Genomic DNA, 26,377 nt, shown 5'->3' on the forward strand with positions numbered 1-26,377 from the left:
CTTCAGAACAAAGTTGACTAATAATAGCTTACAGTTGCCAATGTCTTTGCAATTGATACAAACAAGCAACATATATAGTCTACAAAGATGCTTCAAATGAAAACCGAGATGACTGCATTAAAATATAAATAAAGTAGGCCATAGGCATGACATCACCTGATTTTCAGATCGGAAAGTCTAGAAGGCTCTAGAAAAATGCCAGAGTTCCCGACTTGGAATTCTGAGTTGGATGGCCATTCAAAATATTTTTCCAAGTCAGAGTTCGTTTTTTCACGAGTTCCCAGTTGTCTTGAACGCACTGAAGTCAGAAGTTGGAGATCTCCGAGGTCCCAGTTATTTTGAATGCGGCAAGACAACTGGGAACTTAGGCAAAAAACGAGGTCAAATCATGACGTCAATGATCTTCAGGTTCAGAGTTCCCGAGTTGGAATTACCAGTTGGATGACCATTCAAAACGTTTTTTTCCCAGTCAGAGCTCCTTTTTTTCACGTTCCAAGTTGTTTTGGATGCGGCATTAGATACCAGTATATATATTTGGTTTTTTGTGTGATAATTAGCCTAAACATCATGAACATTTCAGAAAATGTATCACATCCCGTGTAGCTCAGTTTGCAGAGCATGGCGCTTGCAACGCCAGGGTTGTGGGTTTGATTCCCACAGGGGGCCAGTATGAAAATGTATGTACTCACTACTGTAAGTTGCTCTGGATAAGAGCATCTGCAAAAAATAAATAAAAAATGTGGCCTAATATGTTGGATAGATTTCAAAAGAGGTTACAGGTTATTGCCATCAATAATGGTGGATCCCTGGCGGCGGCCACTCTCCGAGGGCAAAAAACATTTCCATTTCACAGGTTACAAACAGGACAAATATAAGCAGTCCCATTTATTACGAATTCACCCTATGCATTAGAATAGCTTAAGCTGCCTCAATATTTGCAGCCATTAGGTGATAATATCACTCTAGGAGCTGATCCATCGTCAGTATTGTGAAATAATGTTAAGGTAAGATTTGAATTGAGAAAGCTGACCCTAGAGCAGCGCTGCCTTTCTTTTGAGCCAAGCATCAGTATCGACAAACGCTCCAGCAACGCACTTACCGACTGTTCTCTCTGCGTGGTGTTTTGGGAAGCATCCTTAAAACAGACAACCTTGAGCTGTAGCATAACAAGAATTTGAGGGGCTCATTTTTGCAATGTATTTTTTTGGGGCTTCATGCCTACGTTTCCCAAGCTCCACTGCGATGCCAAAATCCACCATATAGAAATCGCCAGAATGCGCTGGCTGTGTTCTGACTATGGGTGCATTCGTAAATTCACCCTGGCGATCTACGATTTTAGGACACTTTGGTCTGAGAGAGAGTCGCCAGAGCGCAGAATAACTGATGTAGGCCTATTTATGAACGCCCAACACCTGTTGAATATGACCGGTGTCAGTAAACGTCTGCAAAAAACGTAATTAAATCGTTGCCAGCAGCACAGGTACAGTCACCAACGCTCTAGACAACATGAGAAAAACAGCCTAACCACCTCTGCTAGGGCGAGTAAAATTGTCAGATTGAGGTGTCCTCTCGTTTGTGTCTGGAAGTAGCTACCAAGCTAGCCAACTTTATCCAATTAGCTTGGGTGCCTGACTGCCGTTGTGAGGTCAGAACGATCGGATCAACCCTACTCCTCGGCCAGAGCGTCCAGTGTGCTCTCTAAACGCTCTGAATTTGGGTTGGGTTGGAATTTACAAACGGACAATTTGACTAGCTCTTAATTTATGAACGCCCAGAGCGCACTCTGGCACTCCAGAGTGAATTTAGGAACACACCCTACATTTGACTAGATGGGGTACAGCTACGACCGGAAGTTACTTTTTCGTAGCAGGTTAGAAGAATTAACGTGGCTGATTAGAAGAGTTAGGTTAAGGTTAGGAAAAGAGTTAGGGTTAGCTACAAAAAAAAAATCACTCCTAACCTGCTACGAAAAGTCACTTCCGGTTATAGCTGTACTCCCTCTAGTCACAACCCGCAGGCAGGGTCGTATCAGATATACTTTTGAAGAGATGGGAAACTCCATTTGAATGATATTAACGGCCACGGTGTACGTTGCCCGTACATTGTCAATGGACCGTACAGTGCATTCTGGGTAAATTCCGACAAGGACATTTCTCCTTCAAGGAGTCAATGGGAGTCAATTGGGCGCTAGCACAAAAACCCAACATGAGCACGAATTACGTGAACAAGAAGTTCAACATTACAAATATTTTCAAGGATTTTAGATAGTTAACTTGTTCTCTGTAATAACGTATAGCTGTGAAATCGCCACATTTCGTACTTTCGAGGAAAATTGGCAGGATTCTCGACTCATACCCTGACTTTTAGAAGGGATTGCGTGACAATTAGCTTAGCAACTGCGTGACGCAGCATGACACCGTGAACACGATTGGTCGACAGTCTGCTGGGCGGAGCGGTATACATTTCTCCGTTCAGATTCTTCTCTTCTCCTTTTCTAATATCTCTGGTTGTATACCATTTTCCTAGCAGCAAGATCGCAGATTATATATTTATTTCAATAAGAGTCCCCCTGCAAAGACATGAGCTGTGTTCGAATACCCATACTAACATACTGTATACTACATACTTAATGAGTATATACTACATACTGTATGCTATTATTTCATAGTATACCGTAAACGAACGGTATCCTTTCAGTTGAGCGTACTAGCACTTCGCCTGTCTACCGGAAGTTGATACTGTTGCTATGCAACCTCTTGCTAGCTTGCTAGCATAACACATGACTTTTACGATTTCGGGTGTGTTCGTAAATTCAATCTGGAGTGCCAGAGTGCACAAATCCAGAGCGTTGTCATATTGTCCATTCGTAAATTCAGAGCGTTTGGCTCTCGGAGCGTTCAGAGTGCACACTGGAGGATCTGGCCGAGGAGTAGGGTTGATCCAAGCGTTCTGACCTCACAACGGCGTCAAGCACCCAAGCTAACTGGCTAGCTTGCTAGCTACTTCCAGACACAAATGAGAGGACACCTCACTCTGACCATTTTACTCGCCCTAGCAGAGCTGGTTAGGCTGTTTTCATGTTACAGTGAGGGAAAAAAGTATTTGATCCCCTGCTGATTTTGTACGTTTGCCCACTGACAAAGAAATGATCAGTCTATAATTTTAATGGTAGGTTTATTTGAACAGTGAGAGACAGAATAACAACAAAAAAATCCAGAAAAACACATGTCAAAAATGTTATAAATTGATTTGCATTTTAATGAGGGAAATAAGTATATGACCCCCTCTCAATCAGAAAGATTTCTGGCTCCCAGGTGTCTTTTATACAGGTAACAAGTCGAGATTAGGAGCACACTCTTAAAGGGAGTGCTCCTAATCTCAGTTTGTTACCTGTATAAAAGACACCTGTGAGGAATCAGCCCAGAACTACACGGGAGGATCTTGTCAATGATCTCAAGGCAGCTGTCTTTCTTATATTGATAAATATAAATATTGGTGCCCACCACTGCATTAAATTCATTTCATTTTTACGCATATAGCTGCATTTCATCAGTCTGCTGTATTCTTCAAGCTTCAAACCTTAACTTCTTTCAATTAAGTAATTTCCTCTCTGATAAGTAAAAAAAATAGTCTCGCTTGCCATTATGAAAAAGAGTATTAGCATTGCCCTCTAATAAGACTGTTACTACTACTACTACTACTACTACTACTACCGATAAGCATCCAGAAACACAACAACTACTACTACGGTCTGACTGTTTTAGAGAATAAGCATCCAGGAACACAACTACTACTACTACTACTACTACTACTACTACGGTCTGACTGTTTTAGAGAATAAGCATCCAGAAACACAACAACTACTACTACTACTACTACTACTACTACGGTCTGACTGTTTTAGAGAATAAGCATCCAGAAACACAACAACTACTACTACTACTACTACTACTACTACGGTCTGACTGTTTTAGAGAATAAGCATCCAGAAACACAACAACTACTACTACTACTACCGTCTGACTGTTTTCCATAAAATTGTCACAGCCACAACAACCCCATGCATTGCCACATCCACCACAACCCCATGCATTGCCACATCCACCACAACCCCATGCATTGCCACATCCACCACAACCCCATGCATTGCCACATCCACCACAACCCCATGCATTGCCACATCCACCACAACCCCATGCATTGCCACATCCACCACAACCCCATGCATTGCCACATCCACCACAACCCCATGCATTGCCACATCCACCACAACCCCATGCATTGCCACATCCACCACAACCCCATGCATTGCCACATCCACCACAACCCCATGCATTGCCACATCCACCACAACCCCATGCATTGCCACATCCACCACAACCCCATGCATTGCCACATCCACCACAACCCCATGCATTGCCACATCCACCACAACCCCATGCATTGCCACATCCACCACAACCCCATGCATTGCCACATCCACCCCAACCCCATGCATTGCCACATCCACCACAACCCCATGCATTGCCACATCCACCCCAACCCCATGCATTGCCACATCCACCCCAACCCCATGCATTGCCACATCTACCCCAACCCCATGCATTGCCACATCCACCACAACCCCATGCATTGCCACATCCACCCCAACCCCATGCATTGCCACATCCACCCCAACCCCATGCATTGCCACATCCACCCCAACCCCATGCATTGCCACATCCACCCCAACCCCATGCATTGCCACATCCACCACAACCCCATGCATTGCCACATCCACCCCAACCCCATGTATTGCCACATCCACCCCAACCCCATGCATTGCCACATCCACCCCAACCCCATGCATTGCCACATCCACCCCAACCCCATGCATTGCCACATCCACCCCAACCCCATGCATTGCCACATCCACCACAACCCCATGCATTGCCACATCCACCACAACCCCATGCATTGCCACATCCACCACAACCCCATGCATTGCCACATCCACCACAACCCCATGCATTGCTACATCCACCACAACCCCATGCATTGCCACATCCACCACAACCCCATGCATTGCCACATCCACCACAACCCCATGCATTGCCACATCCACCACAACCCCATGCATTGCCACATCCACCCCAACCCCATGCATTGCCACATCCACCACAACCCCATGCATTGCCACATCCACCACAACCCCATGCATTGCCACATCCACCACAACCCCATGCATTGCTACATCCACCACAACCCCATGCATTGCCACATCCACCACAACCCCATGCATTGCCACATCCACCACAACCCCATGCATTGCCACATCCACCACAACCCCATGCATTGCCACATCCACCCCAACCCCATGCATTGCCACATCCACCACAACCCCATGCATTACCACATCCACCCCAACCCCATGCATTGCCACATCCACCCCAACCCCATGCATTGCCACATCCACCCCAACCCCATGCATCCACCCCAACCCCATGCATTGCCACATCCACCACAACAAACATTACATACTTAGGACGCTTAATAAGTGACAACGGACAACGAATATATAAAGATAACTTTATTCCATTACTCAACAATATGAAAGCAGATCTAATTAAATGGAACAATCTTCCCATACATCTTACAGGTAGAATAAACCTCTTCAGAATGGCACGGCTCCCAAAGGTTGTATATTTATTCTCAGTCATACTAATTACCCCACCGAAGACCGAAGTATACTCAGTCTTAATGGGAGAATAAAACTCATAGAATGAAAAGGAAGGTTTTACATGGTCCTCAGTCTGAGGGGGGTTTTAACCTTCCGGACATGGAATTGCATCAGCTTGCCACCCAAGGCTTTTACTTGGGACATATAGTTAAATGCATTAAAGAGGAACAATGGATACATATTGAAGATGCGCATGCTCATCGCCAGAATCTTTTCACGTTTCTATTTTCAAAGTATAAAGCTAATATTACGAATCTCTTTAAGGATCGGACACTTTTTTTCACTTTTCGCCTAAAATGACATACCCAAATCTAACTGCCTGTAGCTCAGGACCTGAAGCAAGGATATGCATATTCTAGATACCATTTGAAAGGAAACACTTTGAAGTTTGTGGAAATGTGAAATTAATGTAGGAGAATATAACACATTAGATCTGGTAAAAGATAATACAAACATAAAAGCATGTGTTTTCTATTAATTTTTTGTTCCATCATCTTTGAAATGCAAGAGAAAGGCCACAATATAATATTGCAGTTTAGGCGCAATTTAAATTTTGGCCACTAGATAAATAATAATAATAATATGCCATTTAGCAGACGCTTTTATCCAAAGCGACTTACAGTCATGTGTGCATACATTTTTACGTATGGGTGGTCCCGGGGATCGAACCCACTACCCTGGCGTTACAAGCGCCATGCTCTACCAATTGAGCTACAGAGGACCAGATGGCAGCAGTGTGTGTGCAAAGTTTCAGATTGATCCAGTGAAGCATTGCAATACTGGACTATTTTGTATCAAGTCTGCCCAAATGTGCCGAATTGGTCAATTTACATATTTTCAAGTACATAACTATAGAGAACATACAAAAATGATATGGTAATACAAAATGTAAGTTTACACACTCACAGGAATGTCATACATGATGGATCATTAGCTTATACACTAACTTTCACACATCTAGATGGCCGGGTGGGGTGGGTGTGGAGCCAGAGACAGCAGGGGTTCAAACTGTAGAACCCAGTTCCTACATTTGAATATAAAAATTGATTTTATCAAACAAAACTATGCTACATTTTATTTCTGGGACCCTTAGGATGACAAATCAGAGCAAGATTACTGAATGTAAGTACATTATTTACCTTCAGAGGTGAATGTATCAAACCAGTTGCCGTGATAAGTGTTTTGTTGTTGTGCACTTTCCTCAAACAATAGCATGGTATTTTTTCACTGTAAATTGGACAGTGCAGTTAGATGAACAAGAATTTAACCTTTCTGCCAATATAAGACATGTCTATGTCCTGGAAAGTTTGCTGTTACTTACAACAGTCATGCTAATCACATTAGCGCATGTTAGCTCAACCGTCCCATATACGGGACACCGATCCCGTAGAGGTTAAGAAACGTAATAGTTAAGAACACTATAACAACATGGAAGAAAAATGAAACATATTCTACAAGAACCAATATCACTCCCTTAAAACACAACCCTATGGAACAATCCTTGGATAGCTTTTCAGAATTCACCAATAAAAACTAAAGGTATAGAAACCATTAATAGCTTGGTAACAGGAAATACATTCGTTTACATTACAGAATTAAAATGCAATTTTGGACAGACCAATGAAGATATTTCAAATACATGCAACTTAAACGTTTCATATTACGAAATTTCGATTTAAAATCTTTTGGACATCAGAGTAAAATATGAACTATTGGAACAAGACGTAAGAACTGGCGCAAGATGGAGGGATTGTTGGGACAGAACTAACGAAATTACAGTTAACGAAAATATGTGCTTAATACCGTATAAACTAATGTATAGATTTTATTATACAAGAGACATCATTCCCAAATTCTACAGCACAACGGCAGAGTCATGTCTTAAGTGTAAAACTAATAATGGAAATGTTCTAAATTCCAAAAGTTAAGGGCGGAGTTAGAAAGTTTGCTGTCAGAAGTATTACAATGGAAATGTACTTTTAATCCGTCTGTCTGCATATTTCAAGACATGGCATATGAGATACCCGATGGGTTGGACCATACTTTTCTCCTCAATCATCTTGAAAAAAAAAACATATACTTAAACTGGAAATCAACCAATCTTCTGTCATTAACACAATGGAAAAGGTGAAATGCTTTATTATCTAAATGTTGAAAGTGGGTGACAGAGAGAAACAAAATGGTGCAGTTTGAGGCCATGTGGTGGAGAGTGATGCTGGGGATGGGGGTGGGGGTGGGAGCAGGTGGGTCTGGGCAGGTGGTGGGGGTGGGAGCAGGTGGGTCTGGGCAGGTGGTGGGGGTGGGGGTGGGAGCAGGTGGGTCTGGGCAGGTGGTGGAGAGTGGGGGTGGGGGTGGGGGTGGGAGCAGGTGGGTCTGGGCTGGTGGTGGAGAGTGATGCTGGTGGTGGGGGTGGGGGTGGGGGTGGGAGCAGGTGGGTCTGGGCAGGTGGTGGGGGTGGGGGTGGGAGCAGGTGGGTCTGGGCAGGTGGTGGGGGTGGGGGTGGGGGTGGGAGCAGGTGGGTCTGGGCAGGTGGTGGGGGTGGGGGTGGGAGCAGGTGGGTCTGGGCAGGTGTGATGTCATTGATGTTTGTGTGCATCTTTATGCTGTCGTTTGTATGTTTTGTATTGTAAAAAAATATATATATACATTTGGAAATTTGTCCTTTGGTCTGGAGTCCAAATTGGAGATTTTTGGTTCCAACCAGTGTGGGTGAATGGATGATCTCCGCTTGTGTATTTGCCACCATAAAGCATGGAGCAGGAGGTGTTATGGTGTGGGGGTGCTTTGCTGATGTCTGTGATTTATTTAGAATTCAAGGCACACTTAACCAGCATGGCTACCACAGCTTTCTGCAGCGATACGCCATCCCATCTAGTTTGTGCTTAGTGGGACTGTCATTTGTTTTCAACAGGACAATGACCCAACACACCTCCAGGCTGTGTAAGGGCTATTTTACCAAGAAGGAGAGTGATGGAGTGCTGCATCAGATGACCTGGCCTCCACAATCCCCCGACCTCAACCAAATTGAGATGGTTTGGGATGAGTCGGACCGCAGAGTGAAGGAAAAGCAGCCAACAAGTGCTCAGCATATGTGGGAACTCCTTCAAGACCGTTGGAAAAGCATTCCAGGTGAAGATGTTTTTTTATTTAACCTTTATTTAACCAGGTAAGCCAGTTGAGAACAAGTTCTCATTTACAACTGCGACCTGGCCAAGATAAAGCAAAGCAGTGCGATAAAAACAACAACACAGAGTTACATATGGGGTAAAACAAAACATAAAGTCAAAAATACAACAGAAAATAGAAAATATATATACAGTGTGTGCAAATGTAGCAAGTTATGGAGGTAAGGCAATAAATAGGCCATAGTGCAAAATAATTACAATTAGTATTAACACTGGAATGATAGATGTGGAAGAGATGATGTGCAAATAGAGATACTGGGGTGCAAATGAGCAAAATAAATAACAATATGGGGATGAGGTAATTGGGTGGGCTAATTTCAGATGGGCAGTGTACAGGTGCAGTGATCGGTAAGGTGCTCTGACAACTGATGCTTAATGTTAGTGAGGGAGATAAGAGTCTCCAGCTTCAGAGATTTTTGCAGTTCGTTCCAGGATTTTGCAGCAGAGAACTGGAAGGAATGGCGGCCAAAGGAGGTGTTGGCTTTGGGGATGACCAGTGAGATATACCTGCTGGAGCGCATACTACGGGTGGGTATTGCTATGGTGACCAATGAGCTAAGATAAGGCGGGGATTTGCCTAGCAGTGATTTATAGATGGCCTGGAGCCAGTGGGTTTGGCAACGAATATGTAGTGAGGGCCAGCCAACAAGAGCGTACAGGTCACAGTGGTGGGTAGTATATGGGGCTTTGGTGACAAAACGGATGGCACTGTGATAGACTACATCCAATTTGCTGAGTAGAGTGTTGGAAGCTATTTTGTAAATGACATCGCCGAAGTCAAGGATCGGTAGGATAGTCAGTTTTACGAGGGCATGTTTGGCAGCATGAGTGAAGGAGGCTTTGTTACGAAATAGGAAGCCGATTCTGGATTTAACTTTGGATTGGAGATGCTTAATGTGAGTCTGGAAGGAGAGTTTACAGTCTAACCAAACACCTAGGTATTTGTAGTTGTCCACATACTCTAGGTCAGACCCGTCGAGAGTAGTGATTCTAGTCGGGTGGGCGGGTGCCAGCAGCATTCGGTTGAAGAGCATGCATTTAGTTTTACTAGTGTTTAAGAGCAGTTGGAGGCTACAGAAGGAGTGTTGTATGGCATTGAAGCTCGTTTGGAGGTTTGTTAACACAGTGTCCAATGAAGGGCCAGATGTATACAAAATGGTGTCGTCTGCGTAGAGGTGGATCTGAGAATCACCAGCAACAAGAGCGACATCATTGATATACACAGAGAAAAGAGTCGGTCCAATAATTGAACCCTGTGGCACACCCATAGAGACTGCCATAGGTGGGGGGTGGCATGGGCAAGTTGCAGCGGAGGGTGCAGAGCTGGTGACCGGGGTAGTGGTAGCCAGGTGGAAAGCATGGCCAGCTGTAGCAAAATGCTTGTTAAAATTCTCGATGATTGTAGATTTATCGGTGGTGAAAGTGTTTCCTAGCCTCAGTGCAGTGGGCAGCTGGGAGGAGGTGCTCTTATTCTCCATGGACTTTACAGTGTCCCAAAACATTTTGGAGTTAGTGCTGCAGGATGCTCATTTCTGTTTGAAAAAGTTAGCCTTTGCTTTTCTAACTGCTTGTGTATATTGGTTCCTAACTTCCCTGAAAAGTTGCATATCGCGGGGGCTATTCGATGCTAATGCAGTACGCCACAGGATGTTTTTGTGCTGGTCAAGGGCAGTCAAGTCTGAGGAGAACAAGGGGCTATATCTGTTCTTAGTTCTGAATTTTTTGAATGGGGCATGCTTATTTAAGATTGAGAGGAAAGCACTTTTAAAGAACATCCAGGCATCCTCTACTGACGGAATGAGATCGATATCCATCCAGGATACCTGGGCCAGGTCAATTAGAAAGGCCTGCTCGCTAAAGTGTTTTAGGGAGCGTTTGACAGTGATTAGGGGTTGTTGTTTGACCACGGACCCGTTACGGACGCAGGCAATAAGGCAGTGATCGCTGAGATCCTGGTTGAAGACAGCGGAGGTGTATTTAGAGGGTAAGTTAGTCAGGATGATATCTATGAGGGTGCCCATGTTTACGGATTTAGGGTTGTACCTGGTAGGTTCCTTGATAATTTGTGTGAGATTGAGGGCATCTAGTTTAGATTGTAGGATGGCCGGGGTGTTAAGCATATCCCAGTTTAGGTCACCAAGCAGTACGAACTCTGAGGATAGATGGGGGCAATCAATTCACATATTGTGTCCAGGGCACAGTTGGGGTCTGTAGCAAGCGGCAACAGTGAGAGACTTATTTCTGGAAAGGTTAATTTTTAGAAGTAGGAGCTCAAACTGTTTGGGCACAGACCTGGATACTATGATAGAGCTCTACAGTAGATTGCAACTCCACCCCCTTTGGCAGTTCTATCTAGACGGAAAATGTTGTAGTTGGGGATGGAAATGTCTGAATTTTTGGTGGCCTTCCTAAGCCAGGATTCAGACACTGCTAGAACATCAGGGTTGGCGGAGTGTGCTAACGCAGTAAATAACTCAAACTTAGGGAGGAGGCTTCTGATGTTAACATGCAAAAAGCCAATGCTTTTACGGTTACAGAAGTCAACAAATGATAGCTCCTGGGGAGTAGGAGTGATACTGGGGGCTACAGGGCCTGGGTTAGCCTCTACATCACCAGAGGAACAGAGGAGGACTAGAATAAGGATACGGCTAAAGGCTTTAAGAACTGGTCTTCTAGTGCGTTGGGTACAGAGAGTAAAGGGGGCAGATTTCCGGGCGTTGTAGAATAGATTCAGGGCATTATGTACAGACAAGGATATGGAAGGATATGAGTACAGTGGAGGTAAACCTAAGCGTTGGGTAACAATGAAAGAGATAGCATCACTGGAGGCACCGATTGAGCAGGTCTCCGCGTGTATGGGGAGGGGGGTGGAACAAAGGAGCTCTCTGAGGCAGTTTGAGAGGGACTTGGAGCTCTACAGTGACATTTTACAATAAGGTTGAGAGAGTGCCAATAGTGTGCAAAGCTGTCATCAAGGCAAAGGGTGGCTATTGGAAGAATCTCAAATATAAAATATATTTTGATTAGATGCTGAGTATTTCCAACCCCACTTTTACCTCATCATGTATAATAGTTGTTTCTCTGCAGTCCAATGTTGTGAACATACCAATCTGGACATTGTAATTTTCAATAGTGGTTAAAAAAATGTTTTTAGAAACATATTTGTAATTGGTTCCGTAAATTCCTTCTTGCATTTGCTTATAAGCACAATAAAAATGGACATTGATTGAAATGAAATATATTTTGAATTAGTTATCCACATTTATGCGTTTTGAAATACGGGCTTTTATTTTGAATGATTCCTCATTACCATACAAAGTGACGTCAATGTTTGTGCTGCTGGCAGAATACTGGTCTGCTTCGTCTGTATCCACAACACGTAAGTACATAAACAAACACGTTTTGGTAACATCTGATCGTTTTTCAGCTTCGTAGCTAGAAGCATACAGTAACGATAAAACAGGGGTTGACCATCTAATGGTACATTGAAGAATTGATTGCTTCTATATTAGTGCATCGTTGATTGGGTCGTGAGGCTTCGTCACAGCTCTAACGTTAGCTAGCTAGCTAGCCTGTCTCTTTCTTTCTTTCTAGCCTGTCTGTTTCTTTCTAGTGACAGTGCAGAATAATATGCATATCAAGTGTTTTCTCTTTATGCGCATACATATGATACATATGATTTATAAACACGATTACAATTGAGCATGTTAAAGACAAAGGCAGATTTTCTCCAGGCGATTCGGTATGCGCACATCTGTAGCACGCAGCCTGAATCCTACACAAAGACGAATGGGGGGAAGCCAGCTGGCTAGTTCTGTTAATACTGTGGTGTTGGTCCAATGTCTGGGACGTGAAACTGGAAATATAAAATACAACTAATGTTTAGAACAGTTGCCTCCCAAAATATAGTTAGTATTCATTGACATTTGGTGTGAATGTAACGTTACTCAGGGTAGCTAACTAATGAATGTGCTTTGGAGGCAAAACAGGAACCCTACAGTAGTTGGCTGTCAAACCATCAGATTGCTGTCAAAACAAACATTGATATGACAACTATTACCACGTTGAGGTTATTTTTGTTTTCCAGTTGTTCCCTGATGATCATATTAATTTATCTACCTAGCCATCTATACTGAACAAAAATATAAACGCAACAATTTCAGAGATTTTACTGAGTTACAGTTCATGTAAGGAAATCAGTCAAGTGAAATAAATAAATTAGGCCCTAATCTATGGATTCCACATGACTGGGGAGGGACACTGCTATTGGTGGCCCCACCCACTGGGGAGCCAGACCCAGCCAATCAGAATGAGTTTTTCCCCACAAAAGGGCTTTATTACAGACAGAAATACTCCTCAGTTTCATCAGCTGTCCGGTGGCTGGTCTCAGACTATCCCACAGGTGAAGAAGCCAGATGTGGAGGTCCTGGGCTGGCGTGGAGGTCCTGGGCTGGCGTGGAGGTCCTGGGCTGGCGTGGAGGTCCTGGGCTGGCGTGGAGGTCCTGGGCTGGCGTGGAGGTCCTGGGCTGGCGTGGAGGTCCTGGGCTGGCGTGGAGGTCCTGGGCTGGCGTGGTTACATGTGGTCTGCGGTTGTGAGGCCAGTTGGACATACGACCAAATTCTCTAAAACGACGTTGGAGGCGGTTTATGGTAGAGAAATAAACATTCAATTCTCATGGCTACCGACGTGAGTGCTACGGGGCGGTAGTCATTTAGGCAGGTTACCTTCGCATTCTTGGGCACAGGGACTATGGTGGTCTATTTGAAACATTTAGGTATTACAGACTTGGTCAGGGAGAGGTTGAAAATGTCAGTGAAGACACTTGCCAGTTGGCCGGCACATGCTCAGAGTACACGTCCTGGTAATCCATCTGGCCTTGTGAATGTTAACCTGTTTAAAGGTCTTGCACACATCGGCTACGGAGAGCGTGATCACACAGTCGTACGGAACAGCTGGTGATCTCATGCATGCTTCAGTGTTGCTTGCCTCGAAGCGAGCATAGAAGTAATTTAACTCGTCTGGTAGGCTCGCATCACTGGGCAGCTCACGGCTGGGTTTCCCTTTGTAGTCCATAATAGTTTGCAAGCCCTGCCACATCCGACGAGCGTCAGAGCCGGTGTAGTAGGATTCAATCTTAGTCCTGTATTGACGCTTTGCCTGTTTGATGGTTCGTCTGAGGGCATAGCAGGATTTCTTATAAGCGTCCGGATTAGTTTCCCGCTCATTGAAAGCGGTAGCTCTAGCCTTTAGCTCGGTGCGGATGTTGCCTGTAATCCACATCTGTGGCATTCTGTTGTGTGACAAAACTGCACATTTTAGAGTGGCCTTTTATTGTCCCCAGCACAAGGTGCACTTGTGTAATGATCATTCTGACAGCATACCACCCTGCATCCCACTGCTGGCTTGCCTCTGAAGCTAAGCAGGGTTGGTCTTGGTCGGTCCCTGGATGGGAGACCAGATGCTGCTGGAAGTGGTGTTGGAGGGCCAGTAGGAGGTCCCTGGATGGGAGACCAGATGCTGATGGAAGTGGTGTTGGAGGGCCAGTAGGAGGTCCCTGGATGGGAGACCAGATGCTGATGGAAGTGGTGTTGGAGGGCCAGTAGGAGGTCCCTGGATGGGAGACCAGATGCTGCTGGAAGTGGTGTTGGAGGGCCAGTAGGAGGTCCCTGGATGGGAGACCAGATGCTGCTGGAAGTGGTGTTGGAGGGCCAGTAGGAGGTCCCTGGATGGGAGACCAGATGCTGATGGAAGTGGTGTTGGAGGGCCAGTAGGAGGTCCCTGGATGGGAGACCAGATGCTGCTGGAAGTGGTGTTGGAGGGCCAGTAGGAGGTCCCTGGATGGGAGACCAGATGCTGCTGGAAGTGGTGTTGGAGGGCCAGTAGGAGGCACTCTTTCCTCTGGTCTAAAATAAAAATCCCAATGCCCCAGGGCAGTGATTGGGGACATTGCCCCAGGGCAGTGATTGGGGACATTGCCCCAGGGCAGTGATTGGGGACATTGCCCTGTGTAGGGTGCCGTCTTTCGGATGGGACGTTAAACAGGTGTCCTGACTCTCTGTGGTCACTAAAGATCCCATGGTACTTATTGTAAGAGTAGGGGTGTTAACCCCGGTGTCCTGGCTAAGTTCCCAATCTGGCCCTTATACCATCATGGCCACCTAATCATCCCCAGCTTCCAATTGGCTCATTCATCCCCCTTCCTCTCCCCTGTAACTATTCCCCAGGTCGTTGCTGTAAATGAGAATATGTTCTTAGTCAACTTAGCTTGGTTGATTTGTTTTATTTTACCAGCTATCGGATTGATCTACCAACCAAGCTATCGGATTGATCTACCAAGCTAGCTATCGGATTGATCTACCTAGCTATCTATTGGATGTATCTACCTATATTGCTTCTCTGTTTTTTGTTTTTTCTGCACATAGTTGTTTTAGTTTTTTTGGTGCTGACCAAAAGTAAACTGTTAGAGTGAGAGCGTGCGAGAGAGAGATGTGTGGTCCATTTTAATGATGCTAATGTTTTTTATTACAGATTGGGACTATGACGCAGACAGTGCAGACCAATGGGGTGCAACCTCTCAGTAAGACATGGGAACTCAGTCTGTATGAGCTACAGAGGACTCCACAGGTAGGGGAGCACATTTAATGTAACACCTATCTGTCTCTGAGCTACAGAGGACTCCACAGGTAGGGGAGCACATTTTAATCCAACACCTCTCTGTCTCTGAGCTACAGAGGACTCCACAGGTAGGGGAGCACATTTAATGTAACACCTCTCTGTCTCTGAGCTACAGAGGATTCCACAGGTAGGGGAGCTCATTTAATGTAACACCTCTCTGTCTCTGAGCTACAGAGGACTCCACAGGTAGGGGAGCACATTTAATGTAACACCTCTCTGTCTCTGAGCTACAGAGGACGCCACAGGTAGGGGAGCACATTTAATGTAACACCTCTCTGTCTCTGAGCTACAGAGGATTCCACAGGTAGGGGAGCTCATTTAATGTAACACCTCTCTGTCTCTGAGCTACAGAGGACTCCACAGGTAGGGGAGCACATTTAATGTAACACCTCTCTGTCTCTGAGCTACAGAGGACTCCACAGGTAGGGGAGCACATTTTAATGTAACACCTCTCTGTCTCTGAGCTACAGAGGACTCCACAGGTAGGGGAGCACATTTAATGTAACACCTCTCTGTCTCTGAGCTACAGAGGACTCCACAGGTAGGGGAGCACATTTAATGTAACACCTCTCTGTCTCTGAGCTACAGAGGACTCCACAGGTAGGAGGGCACATTTAATGTAACACCTCTCTGTCTCTGAGCTACAGAGGACTCCACAGGTAGGGGAGCACATTTAATGTAACACCTCTCTGTCTCTGAGCTACAGAGGACTCCACAGGTAGGGTTGCTTTTAACTTTTAGTTTAAAGTTTATGATGTAGATTTGAGAGTGTGGAGTCCTCTGTAGCTCAGAGACAGGGTTCGTCTATGCCCTGACATGGCTGTAGACGCCTAACACCACCACTAGGGGGCAGTAGACTGGTTCAAACACCGCTCTAATGCGTCTCTTTCTCTTTGGAAGAGCGGGGACAGTGCCGTCTGAAACCATAGACGATAGTTCGGCAGCCCCCGTCACTCTTTTGGCGTGGTGCAGCTGAAGCACGTCTCTGTTTCATGCAGCGCGCTGTCGGGAGAAATGGTCATGTGTGTTAATATATGTTAATTGCATGCAAATAAAGGTTGCTTCGCTACCACACCCACAATGGAAGCACAATAATAGCCTTGGATTGGCTGGCGGGGGACCTCTGTGAGGAGGGGAGCAGCTCTACTTAAGCAATAAGCACAAGAGGGTGTGGTATATGGCCAATATACCACGGCTAAGGGCTGTTCTAACGCACGACGCAACACAGAGTGCCTGGATACAGCCCTTAGCCGTGGTATATTGGCCATATACCACAAACCACCGATGTGCCTTAATGCTATTATAAACTGGTTACTAACGTAATTAGAGCAGTAACAACAATGTTTTGTCATACCCGTGGTATACGGTCTCATATAATAATAATATGCCATTTAGCAGACGCTTTTATCCAAAGCGACTTACAGTCATGCGTGCATACATTTTTGTGTATGGGTGGTCCCGGGGATTGAACCCACTACCTTGGCGTTACAAGCGCCGTGCTCTACCAGCTGAGCTACAGAGAACCACATATACCATGGCTTTCAGCCAATCAGCACTCAGGGCTATAACCACCCAGTTTATAATATACAGTATTGATCACAGCATAGGCTAGCCAATAATTCAGGATATTACAGGAAGGCTACTCTTTGATTCCTTTTGTAAAACGGAGTTATGAAATCTGAAGACGTTACGTTAACTGAGAACCATTAAACTGATCATATTTACTGTTTCAAACATTAACTTCCATAGTTTTTCCTTTGTCTTTTTAGTGAAATAAACTCAGTGGTTTCTTTAGGTGGATGATGATGAGGCGCCGTATGAATCTAAACATGAAAACAATGAATTACTTGTTCTTTGTGAATCTCTCCTGTTTCCTTTTGTGGTGGTGTGTGGCTGTTACATCATACAGTGCATTCGGAAAGGATTCAGATCCATTGACTTTTTCCACAGTTTGGCACGTTACAGCCTTATTCTAAAATGGATTAAATAGTTTTTTTCCCTCATCAATCTACACACAATACCCCATAATGACATAGCAAAACCTGGTTTTATGACATTTTTGCAAATGTATAAAAATAAAAAATAAAATAAAAACTTATTTACATAAGTATTCAGACCCTTTGCTATGAGACTCGAAATCGAGCTCAGGTGCATCCTGTTTTCATTGATCATCCATGAGATGTTTCTACAACTTGATTGGAGGCCACCTGTGGTAAATTGAATTGATTGGACATGATTTAGAAAGGCACACACCTGTCTATATAAGGTCCCACAGTTGACAGTGCATGTCAGAGCAAAAACAAAGCCATGAGGTCAAAGGAATTGTCCCTAGAGCTCCGAGACAGGATTGTTTCGAGGCACAGATCTGGGGAAGGGTACCAAAAAATGTCTGCAGCATTGAAGGTCCCCAAGAACACAGTGGCCTCCATCATTCTTAAATGGAAGAGGTTTGGAACCACCAAGACTCTTCCTAGAGCTGGCCGCCCGGCCAAACTGAGCAATCGGGGGAGAAGGGCCTTGGTCAGGGAGGTGACCAAGAACCCGATGGTCACTCTGACAGAGCTCCAGAGTTCCTCTGTGGTGATGGGAGAACCTTCCAGAAGGACAACCATCTCTGCAGCACTCCACCAATCAGGCCTTTATTGTAGAGTGGCCAGACGGAAGCCACTCCTCAGTAAAAGGCACATGACATCCCGCTTGGAGTTTGCCAAAAGGCATCTAAAGACTCTCAGACCATGAGAAACAAGATTCTCTGGTCTGATGAATTCAAGATTGAACTCTTTGGCCTGAATGTCAAGTGTCACGTCTGGAGGAAACCTGGCACCATACCTACGGTGAAGCATGGTGGTGGCAGCATCATGCTGTGGGGATGTTTTTCAGCGGCAGGGACTGGGAGACTAGTCAGGATCGAGGGAAAGATGAACGGAGCAAAGTACAGAGAGATCCTTGATGAAAACCTGCTCCAGAGCGCTCAGGACCTCAGACTGAAGCAAAGGTTCAACAGGACAACGACCCTAAGCACACAGCCAAGACAACGCAGGAGTGGCTTTGGGACAAGTCTCTGAATGTCCTTGAGTGGCCCAGCCAGGGCCCGGACTTGAACCCGATCGAACATCTCTGGAGAGACCTGAAAATAGCTGTGCAGTGACACTCCCCATCCAACCTGATAGAACTTGAGAGGATCTGCAGAGAAGAATGGGAGAAACTCCCCAAATACATGTGCCAAGCTTGTAGCATCATACCCAAGAAGACTCAAGGCTGTAATCGCTGCCAAAGGTGCTTCAACAATTTACTGAGTAAAGGGTCTGAATACATATGAAAATGTGATATTTGTTATTTTTATTTTTAATACATTTGCAAACATTTCTAAAAACCTGTTTTTGCTTTATCATTATGGGGTATTGTGTGTATATTGAGGGGGAGAAAAACTATTTAATCAATTTTAGAATAAGGCTGTAACGTAACAGAATATGGAAAAAGCCAAGGGGTCTGAATACTTTCCGAATGCACTGTATATACGGTATGCAATATATAGGACCAGAGTTAGGTATATGTTTTCATCTGTGTGTCCCCCCCTGTACAGGAGGCCATCACCGATGGGCTGGAGATAGCGGTGTCTCCCAGGAGCCTCCACAGTGAGCTGATGTGTCCCATCTGTCTGGACATGCTCAAGAACACCATGACAACCAAGGAGTGTCTGCACCGCTTCTGTGCTGACTGCATCATCACTGCCCTCAGATCAGGGTATGTACCCCGAACCTACCCTGAATTAACCTAACCTACCCTAACCTAAAGTAACCTACCCTGACCTAAAGTAACCTAACTACTTGTGCTGACTGCATCATCGTTGCAGTCAGATCAGGGTATGTTATGATAATTATTATATTATGTTATGTAGCCTTTACCCTAACCACCTTCCAACATAACCCTGACCCTAACCCTGACCACCTTCCGACATGTTCATATGATTCTCCTCCGTTTGAGCAAAAAGCAACAACACGACATGCTGCTGTTGACACTGATCTATTAGTTTGGTCTGTCAGACACTGATTACTATCTATTAGTTTGGTCTCTCAGACACTGATTACTATCTATTAGTTTGGTCTGTCAGACACTGATTACTATCTATTAGTTTGGTCTGTCAGACACTGATTACTATCTATTAGTTTGGTCTCTCAGACACTGATTACTATCTATTAGTTTGGTCTGTCAGACACTGATTACTATCTATTAGTTTGGTCTGTCAGACACTGATTACTATCTATTAGTTTGGTCTGTCAGACACTGATTACTATCTATTAGTTTGGTCTCTCAGACACTGATTACTTTGTCTGTGTTTTTGTATTTATCAAAGTCCTGATTTGACTGCAGATAACTTTTGTTACACATGACATCATCACCACCACCACATCATCATCATACGTAATCACCACATCCTCCACATCATCACCATCATCATCACCTCATCAGAGCAGCAGTAACTCACCAGCATTACGACTCGGAATACGACTTTTCCGAATTGGATCCTTTGTTCGTACCTCCCAGGACAATTGAACTGATTCTCTGCCGGCGGAGAAGAGGTATTCGGAGTGGACTTCTAGTCGGACTCAGGAGGCGTGCACACCATCCACCGCTTCCGAGTATATTACTCGCTAATGTTCAGTCTCTGGATAATAAAGTAGACGAGCTCAGGGCGAGGATCTCCTTCCAGAGAGACATCAGGGACTGTAACATACTCTGTTTTACGGAAACATGTCTCTCTCGGGATATACTGTCTTTGTCCATACAGCCAGCTGGGTTCTCAGTACATCGCGCAGACAGAAATAAAATACTCTCCGGGTGTGATTGTGATAACATACAGAAACTCAAGTCCTTCTGTTCACCTGACCTAGAATACCTCACAATCAAATGCCGACCGTATTATCTCCAAAGAGAATTCGGTTATAGTCACAGCCGTGTATATTCCCCCTCAAGCCGATACCCCGACGGCCCTCAAAGAACTTTACTGGACTTTACGCAAACTGAAAACCATGTATCCTGAGGCTGCATTTTATTGTAGCTGGGGATTTTAACAAAGCAAATTTGAGGAAAACGCAACCAAAGACATTGACTGTAGTACTCGCGCTGCTAAAACACTCTACCACTGCTACTCCAACTTCCGGGATGCCTACAAGGCCCTCCCCCGCCCTCCCTTTGGCAAATCTGATCACGACTCCATTTTGCTCCTCCCTTCCTATAGGCAGAAACTCAAACAGGAAGTACCCGTGCTAAGGACTATTCAACGCTGGTCTGACCAATCGGAATCCACGCTTCAAGATTGTTTTGATCACGCGGACTGGGATATGTTCCGGGTAGCCTCCGAGAATAACATCGACGAATACACTGATACGGTGACTGAGTTCATCAGGAAGTGTATCGGTGATGTTGTGCCCACTGTGACTATTAAAACCTACCCTAAACTGAAAGCGCGAACCACCGCATTTAACCATGGCAAGGTGACTGGGAATATGGTCGAATAAAATCAGTGTAGTTATTCCCTCCGTAAGGCAATCAAACAGGCAAAACGTCAGTACAGAGACGAAGTGGAGTCGCAATTCAACAGCTCAGACACGAGACGTATGTGGCAGGGTCTACAGACAATCACGGACTACAAAGGGAAAACCAGCCACGTCGCGGAAACCGACGTCTTGCTTCCGGACAAGCTAAACACCTTCTTCGCCCGCTTTGAGGATAACACAGTGCCACCGACGCGGCCCACTACCAAGGACTGTGGCCTCTCCTTCTCCGTGGCCGAATTGAGTAAGACGTTTAAGTGTGTTAACTCTCGCAAGGCTGCCGGCCCAGACGGCATCTCTAGCCGCGTCCTCAGAGCATGCGCAGACCAGCTGGCTGGAGTGTTTACGGACATATTCAATCTCTCCCTTTCCCAGTCTGCTGTCCCCACATGCTTCAAGATGGCCACCACTGTTCCTGTACCCAAGAAAGCAAAGGTAACTGAACTAAATGACTATCACCTCTGTCAACATGAAGTGCTTTGAGAGGCTAGTTAAGGATCATATCACCTCTACCTTACCTGACACCCTAGACCCACTTCAATTTGCTTACCGCCCCAATAGATCCACAGACGATGCAATCGCCATCGCACTGCACACTGCCCTATCCCATCTGGACAAGAGGAATATCTATGTAAGAATGCTGTTAATTGACTATAGCTCAGCCTTCAACACCATAGTGCCCTCCAAGCTCATCATTAAGCTCGGGGCCCTGGGTCTGAACCCCACCCTCTGCAACTGGGTCCTGGACTTCCTGACGGCCGTCCCCAGGTGGTGAAGGTAGGAAACAACACCTCCACTTTGCTGATCCTCAACACTGGGGCCCCACAAGGGTGCGTGCTCAGCCCCCTCCTGTACTCCCTGTTCACCCATGACTGCGTGGCCAAGCACGCCTCCAACTCAATCATCAAGTTTGCAGACGACACAACAGTAGTAGGCCTGATTACCAACAATGACGAGACCGCCTACAGGGAGGAGGTGAGGGCTCTGGGAGTGTGGTGCCAGGAAAATAACCTCTCCCTCAATGTCGACAGAACAAAGGAGCTGATCGTGGACTTCAGGAAACAGCAGAGGGAGCACGCCCCTATCCACATCGACGGGACCGCTGTGGAGCAGGTGGAAAGCTTCAAGTTCCTCAGCATACACATCACTGACGATCTGAAATAGTCCACCCACACAGACAGTGTGGTGAAGAAGGCACCTTTAACCCTCACACACTTTTACATATGCACAATTGAGAGCATCCTGTCGGGCTGAATCACCGCCTGGTATGGCAACTGCACCACCCGCAACTGCAGGGCTCTCCAGAGGGTGGTGCGGTCTGCCCAATGCATCACCAGGGGCAAACTACCGGCCCTCCAGGACACCTACAGCGTCCGATGTCACAGGAAGGCCAAAAAGATAATCAAGGACAACAACCACCCGAGCCACTGCCTGTTCACCCCGCTATCATCCAGAAGGCGAGGTCAGTACAGGTGCATCAAAGCTGGGATCGAGAGACTGAAAAACAGCTTCTATCTCAAGGCCATCAGACTGTTAAATAGCCATCACTAGCCGGCTACCACCCGGTTACGTAACCCTGCACCTTAGAGGCTGCTGCCTCTATATACATAGACTTGGAATCACTGGTCACTAAATAATATTAGTCTATGCCACTCCGACATTGCTCGTCCTAATATTTATAATATTTATATATTCCTTAATTCCATTATTTTACTTGTAGGTTGTGTGTATTGTTGTGAATTGTTAGATGTACTGCACTGTCAGAGCTAGAAACACAAGCATTTCGCTACACCCGCAATAACATCTGCTAAACACGTGGATGTGACCAATACAATCATCATCACCACCACAACCACAGGGTTGATGTCCCGGGGAACACAGGGTTGATGTCCTGGGGAACACAGGGTTGATGTCCTGGGGAACACAGGGTTGATGTCCTGGGGAACACAGGGTTGATGTCCTGGGGAACACAGGGTTGATGTCCTGGGGAACACAGGGTTGATGTCCTGGGGAACACAGGGTTGATGTCCTGGGGAACAAGGGGGCCGTCATTGGAAATAAGAATTTGTTCTTTATTGACCTGCCTGGTAAAATAAAGGTAAAATAAAAAGGGTTAGCTAGGTCTAACTCTCTGTCTGTTCTACCCAGCAACAAGGAATGCCCTACGTGCTAACTCTCTGTCTGTTCTACCCAGCAACAAGGAATGCCCTACGTGCTAACTCTCTGTCTGTTCTACCCAGCAACAAGGAATGCCCTACGTGCTAACTCTCTGTCTGTTCTACCTAGCAACAAGGAATGCCCTACGCGCTAACTCTCTGTCTGTTCTACCCAGCAACAAGGAATGCCCTACGTGCAGAAAGAAGCTGGTGTCTAAACGGTCCCTGCGGCCGGACCCTAACTTTGACGCCCTCATCAGTAAGATCTACCCCAGCAGAGATGAGTACGAGGCCCATCAGGAGAGGGTTCTGGCCCGCATCTCCAAACACAACAACCAGCAGGCCCTGTCCCACAGCATCGAGGAGGGCCTCAAGATACAGGCCATGAACAGGTACTGTACCCTGACCCCTGACCTTTAACCCCTAACTCCTGACCCACAGCATCAACATACAGGCCATGACTGTACTGTACCCTGACCCCTGACCTTTAACTCCTGACCCACAGCATCAACATAAAGGCCATGACTGTACTGTACCCTGACCCCTGACCTTTAACCCCTAACTCCTGACCCACAGCATCAACATACAGGCCATGGCTGTACTGTACCCTGACCCCTGACCTTTAACCCCTAACTCCTGACCCACAGCATCAACATACAGGCCATGGCTGTACTGTACCCTGACCCCTGACCTTTAACCCCTAACTCCTGACCCACAGCATCAACATACAGGCCATGACTGTACTGTACCCTGACCCCTGACCCCTGACCTTTAACCCCTAACTCCTGACCCACAGCATCAACATACAGGCCATGACTGTACTGTACCCTGACCCCTGACCTTTAACCCCTAACTCCTGACCCACAGCATCAACATACAGGCCATGACTGTACTGTACCCTGACCCCTGACCTTTAACCCCTAACTCCTGACCCACAGCATCAACATACAGGCCATGTCTGTACTGCTCCTCTTGCTTGCCCATTCCAGTGTCTCCTGACCAATACCACAACAACCTACCCTATGATGTAAAACATGTTTTCAAGAACTATGGTCAAATTGAATGTTACTTTATCAAATGGAATTTAAATCTGACCTCTCTCTGCTCTTCCCTCCTCCCACCACTGGGTGTCACTGCAGGCTGCAGCGGGGGAAGAAGCACCAGCTGGAGAACGGGAGCGGGGCGGAGGACAACGGTGACTCCTCCCACTGCAGCAACGCATCCGTCCACTCCAACCAGGTACAAGCACACCTTCACTCCCACGTAGGGTTGCAAAATTCTGGTAACTTCCCCCAAATTCCCAGGTTTATCAGAAATCCCGGTTGGGACTTTCCCAGAATCAGGACGGAAAAAGCAGGAAATCCGGAATCCTCCAACCAGGATTTCTTGAAAACCTGAGACTTTTGATAAAGTAGCCGTTTTTTTGCAACCCCTACTCACCCGTGCTCACCCCTACTCACCCGTGCTCACCCCTACTCACCCGTGCTCACCCCTACTCACCCGTGCTCACCCCTACTCACCCGTGCTCACCCGTGCTCACCCCTACTCACCCGTGCTCACCCCTACTCACCCGTGCTCACCCCTACTCACGTCTATGAAATACGGCATCAGTAAAGTTGAGCTGTGCCAATAGCACGCCACTGACAGAATGGGCAGTATGTATGTGGCTATACGAGACGTGTACAATGTGTATGAAATGGGATGGGTAGCGTGCTGTGTTAATGTACTTTGATAATATGGTGCTATAAATGCATGCATACAAATGTCCATTTTGTTGAGTAAGCAATTCCAGGAACATTACAGCAGGATCTTCTCCTGTCTCCTGTTTGTCTTCTCGCTGTAACATGTTATCCCCTGGGTTGTACTCAGCGCGTCTTTTCCCCCAATAAATTAATCAATAAATGAAACCAGGAGGCGGGGCCGAGCATCAAGCGTACCAAGACGTCAGATGACTCCGGCCTGGACATGGATAATGCTACAGAGAACGGAGGAGGAGGAGACCTGGCGATGGACGGCGCCAGCGAGATAGAGTTGGTGTTCCGCCCTCACCCTACGCTCATGGACAAGGAGGACACCGTGCAGACCAGGTGGATTTATGGGAGGGGATATGTGTGTGTGTGTGTGTTGGAGGGGATGTGTGTGTGTGTGTGGGAGGGTGGGTGTGTGTGTTGGAGGGGATGTGTGTGTGTGTGTGTGGGAGGGGATATGTGTGTGTGTGTGGGAGGGTGGGTGTGTGTGTGTGGGAGGGTGGGTGTGTGTGGGAGGGTGGGTGTGTGTGTGTGTGTGTGTGGGAGGGTGGGTGGGTGTGTGTGTGTGGGAGGGTGGGTGTGTGTGTGTGTGTGTGGGAGGGTGGGTGTGTGTGTGGGAGGGTGGGTGTGTGTGGGTGTGTGTGTGTGTGTGGGAGGGTGGGTGTGTGTGTGTGGGAGGGTGGGTGTGTGTGGGAGGGTGGGTGTGTGTGGGAGGGTGGGTGTGTGTGGGTGTGTGGGAGGGTGGGTGTGTGTGTGTGTGTGTGGGAGGGTGGGTGTGTGTGGGAGGGTGGGTGTGTGTGGGAGGGTGTGTGTGTGTGTGTGGGAGGGGATGTGTGTGTGTGTGTGGGAGGGAGGGTGTGTGTGTGTGTGGGAGGGAGGGTGGGTGTGTGTGTGTGGGAGGGTGGGTGTGTGTGTGTGGGAGGGAGGGTGGGTGTGTGTGTGTGGGAGGGTGGGTGTGTGTGTGTGGGAGGGTGGGTGTGTGTGGGAGGGAGGGTGGGTGTGTGTGTGTGGGAGGGTGGGTGTGTGTGGGAGGGAGGGTGGGTGTGTGTGTGTGGGAGGGTGGGTGTGTGTGTGTGGGAGGGTGGGTGTGTGTGTGTGTGTGGGAGGGTGGGTGTGTGTGTGTGGGAGGGTGGGTGTGTGTGTGTGTGGGAGGGTGGGTGTGTGTGGGAGGGTGGGTGTGTGTGTGTGTGTGTGTGGGAGGGTGGGTGTGTGTGGGAGGGTGGGTGTGTGTGTGTGTGTGGGAGGGTGGGTGTGTGTGGGAGGGTGGGTGTGTGTGGGAGGGTGGGTGTGTGTGTGTGTGTGTGGGAGGGTGGGTGTGTGTGGGAGGGTGGGTGTGTG

The 26,377-nt window shown here is 46.6% G+C and overlaps 1 protein-coding gene across 2 annotated transcripts in view; it reads left to right on the top strand.

Moving 5' to 3' along the window:
* Window positions 1–12,249: 12,249 nt before the first annotated feature.
* LOC311118672 (E3 ubiquitin-protein ligase RING2) overlaps window positions 12,250–26,377 on the top strand; it is an 18,718-nt gene continuing 4,590 nt past the window's right edge. Inside the window, exons 1-6 of one of the 2 annotated variants that reach the window (XM_084193460.1) lie at window positions 12,250–12,283; window positions 15,434–15,529; window positions 19,164–19,324; window positions 23,468–23,683; window positions 24,431–24,530; window positions 25,203–25,378. In XM_084193460.1, coding sequence (XP_084049586.1) covers window positions 15,443–15,529; window positions 19,164–19,324; window positions 23,468–23,683; window positions 24,431–24,530; window positions 25,203–25,378 — 740 coding nt within the window. In that variant the 5' untranslated portion in view covers window positions 12,250–12,283; window positions 15,434–15,442. The remainder of the gene's footprint in view (window positions 12,284–15,433; window positions 15,530–19,163; window positions 19,325–23,467; window positions 23,684–24,430; window positions 24,531–25,202; window positions 25,379–26,377) is intronic. The other variant, XM_084193461.1, reaches the window with a different exon arrangement.

Source organism: Coregonus lavaretus (genome assembly GCF_964263955.1).
Source record: "Coregonus lavaretus genome assembly, contig: HAP1_SCAFFOLD_2846, whole genome shotgun sequence".
Classification (NCBI taxonomy): domain Eukaryota; kingdom Metazoa; phylum Chordata; class Actinopteri; order Salmoniformes; family Salmonidae; genus Coregonus; species Coregonus lavaretus.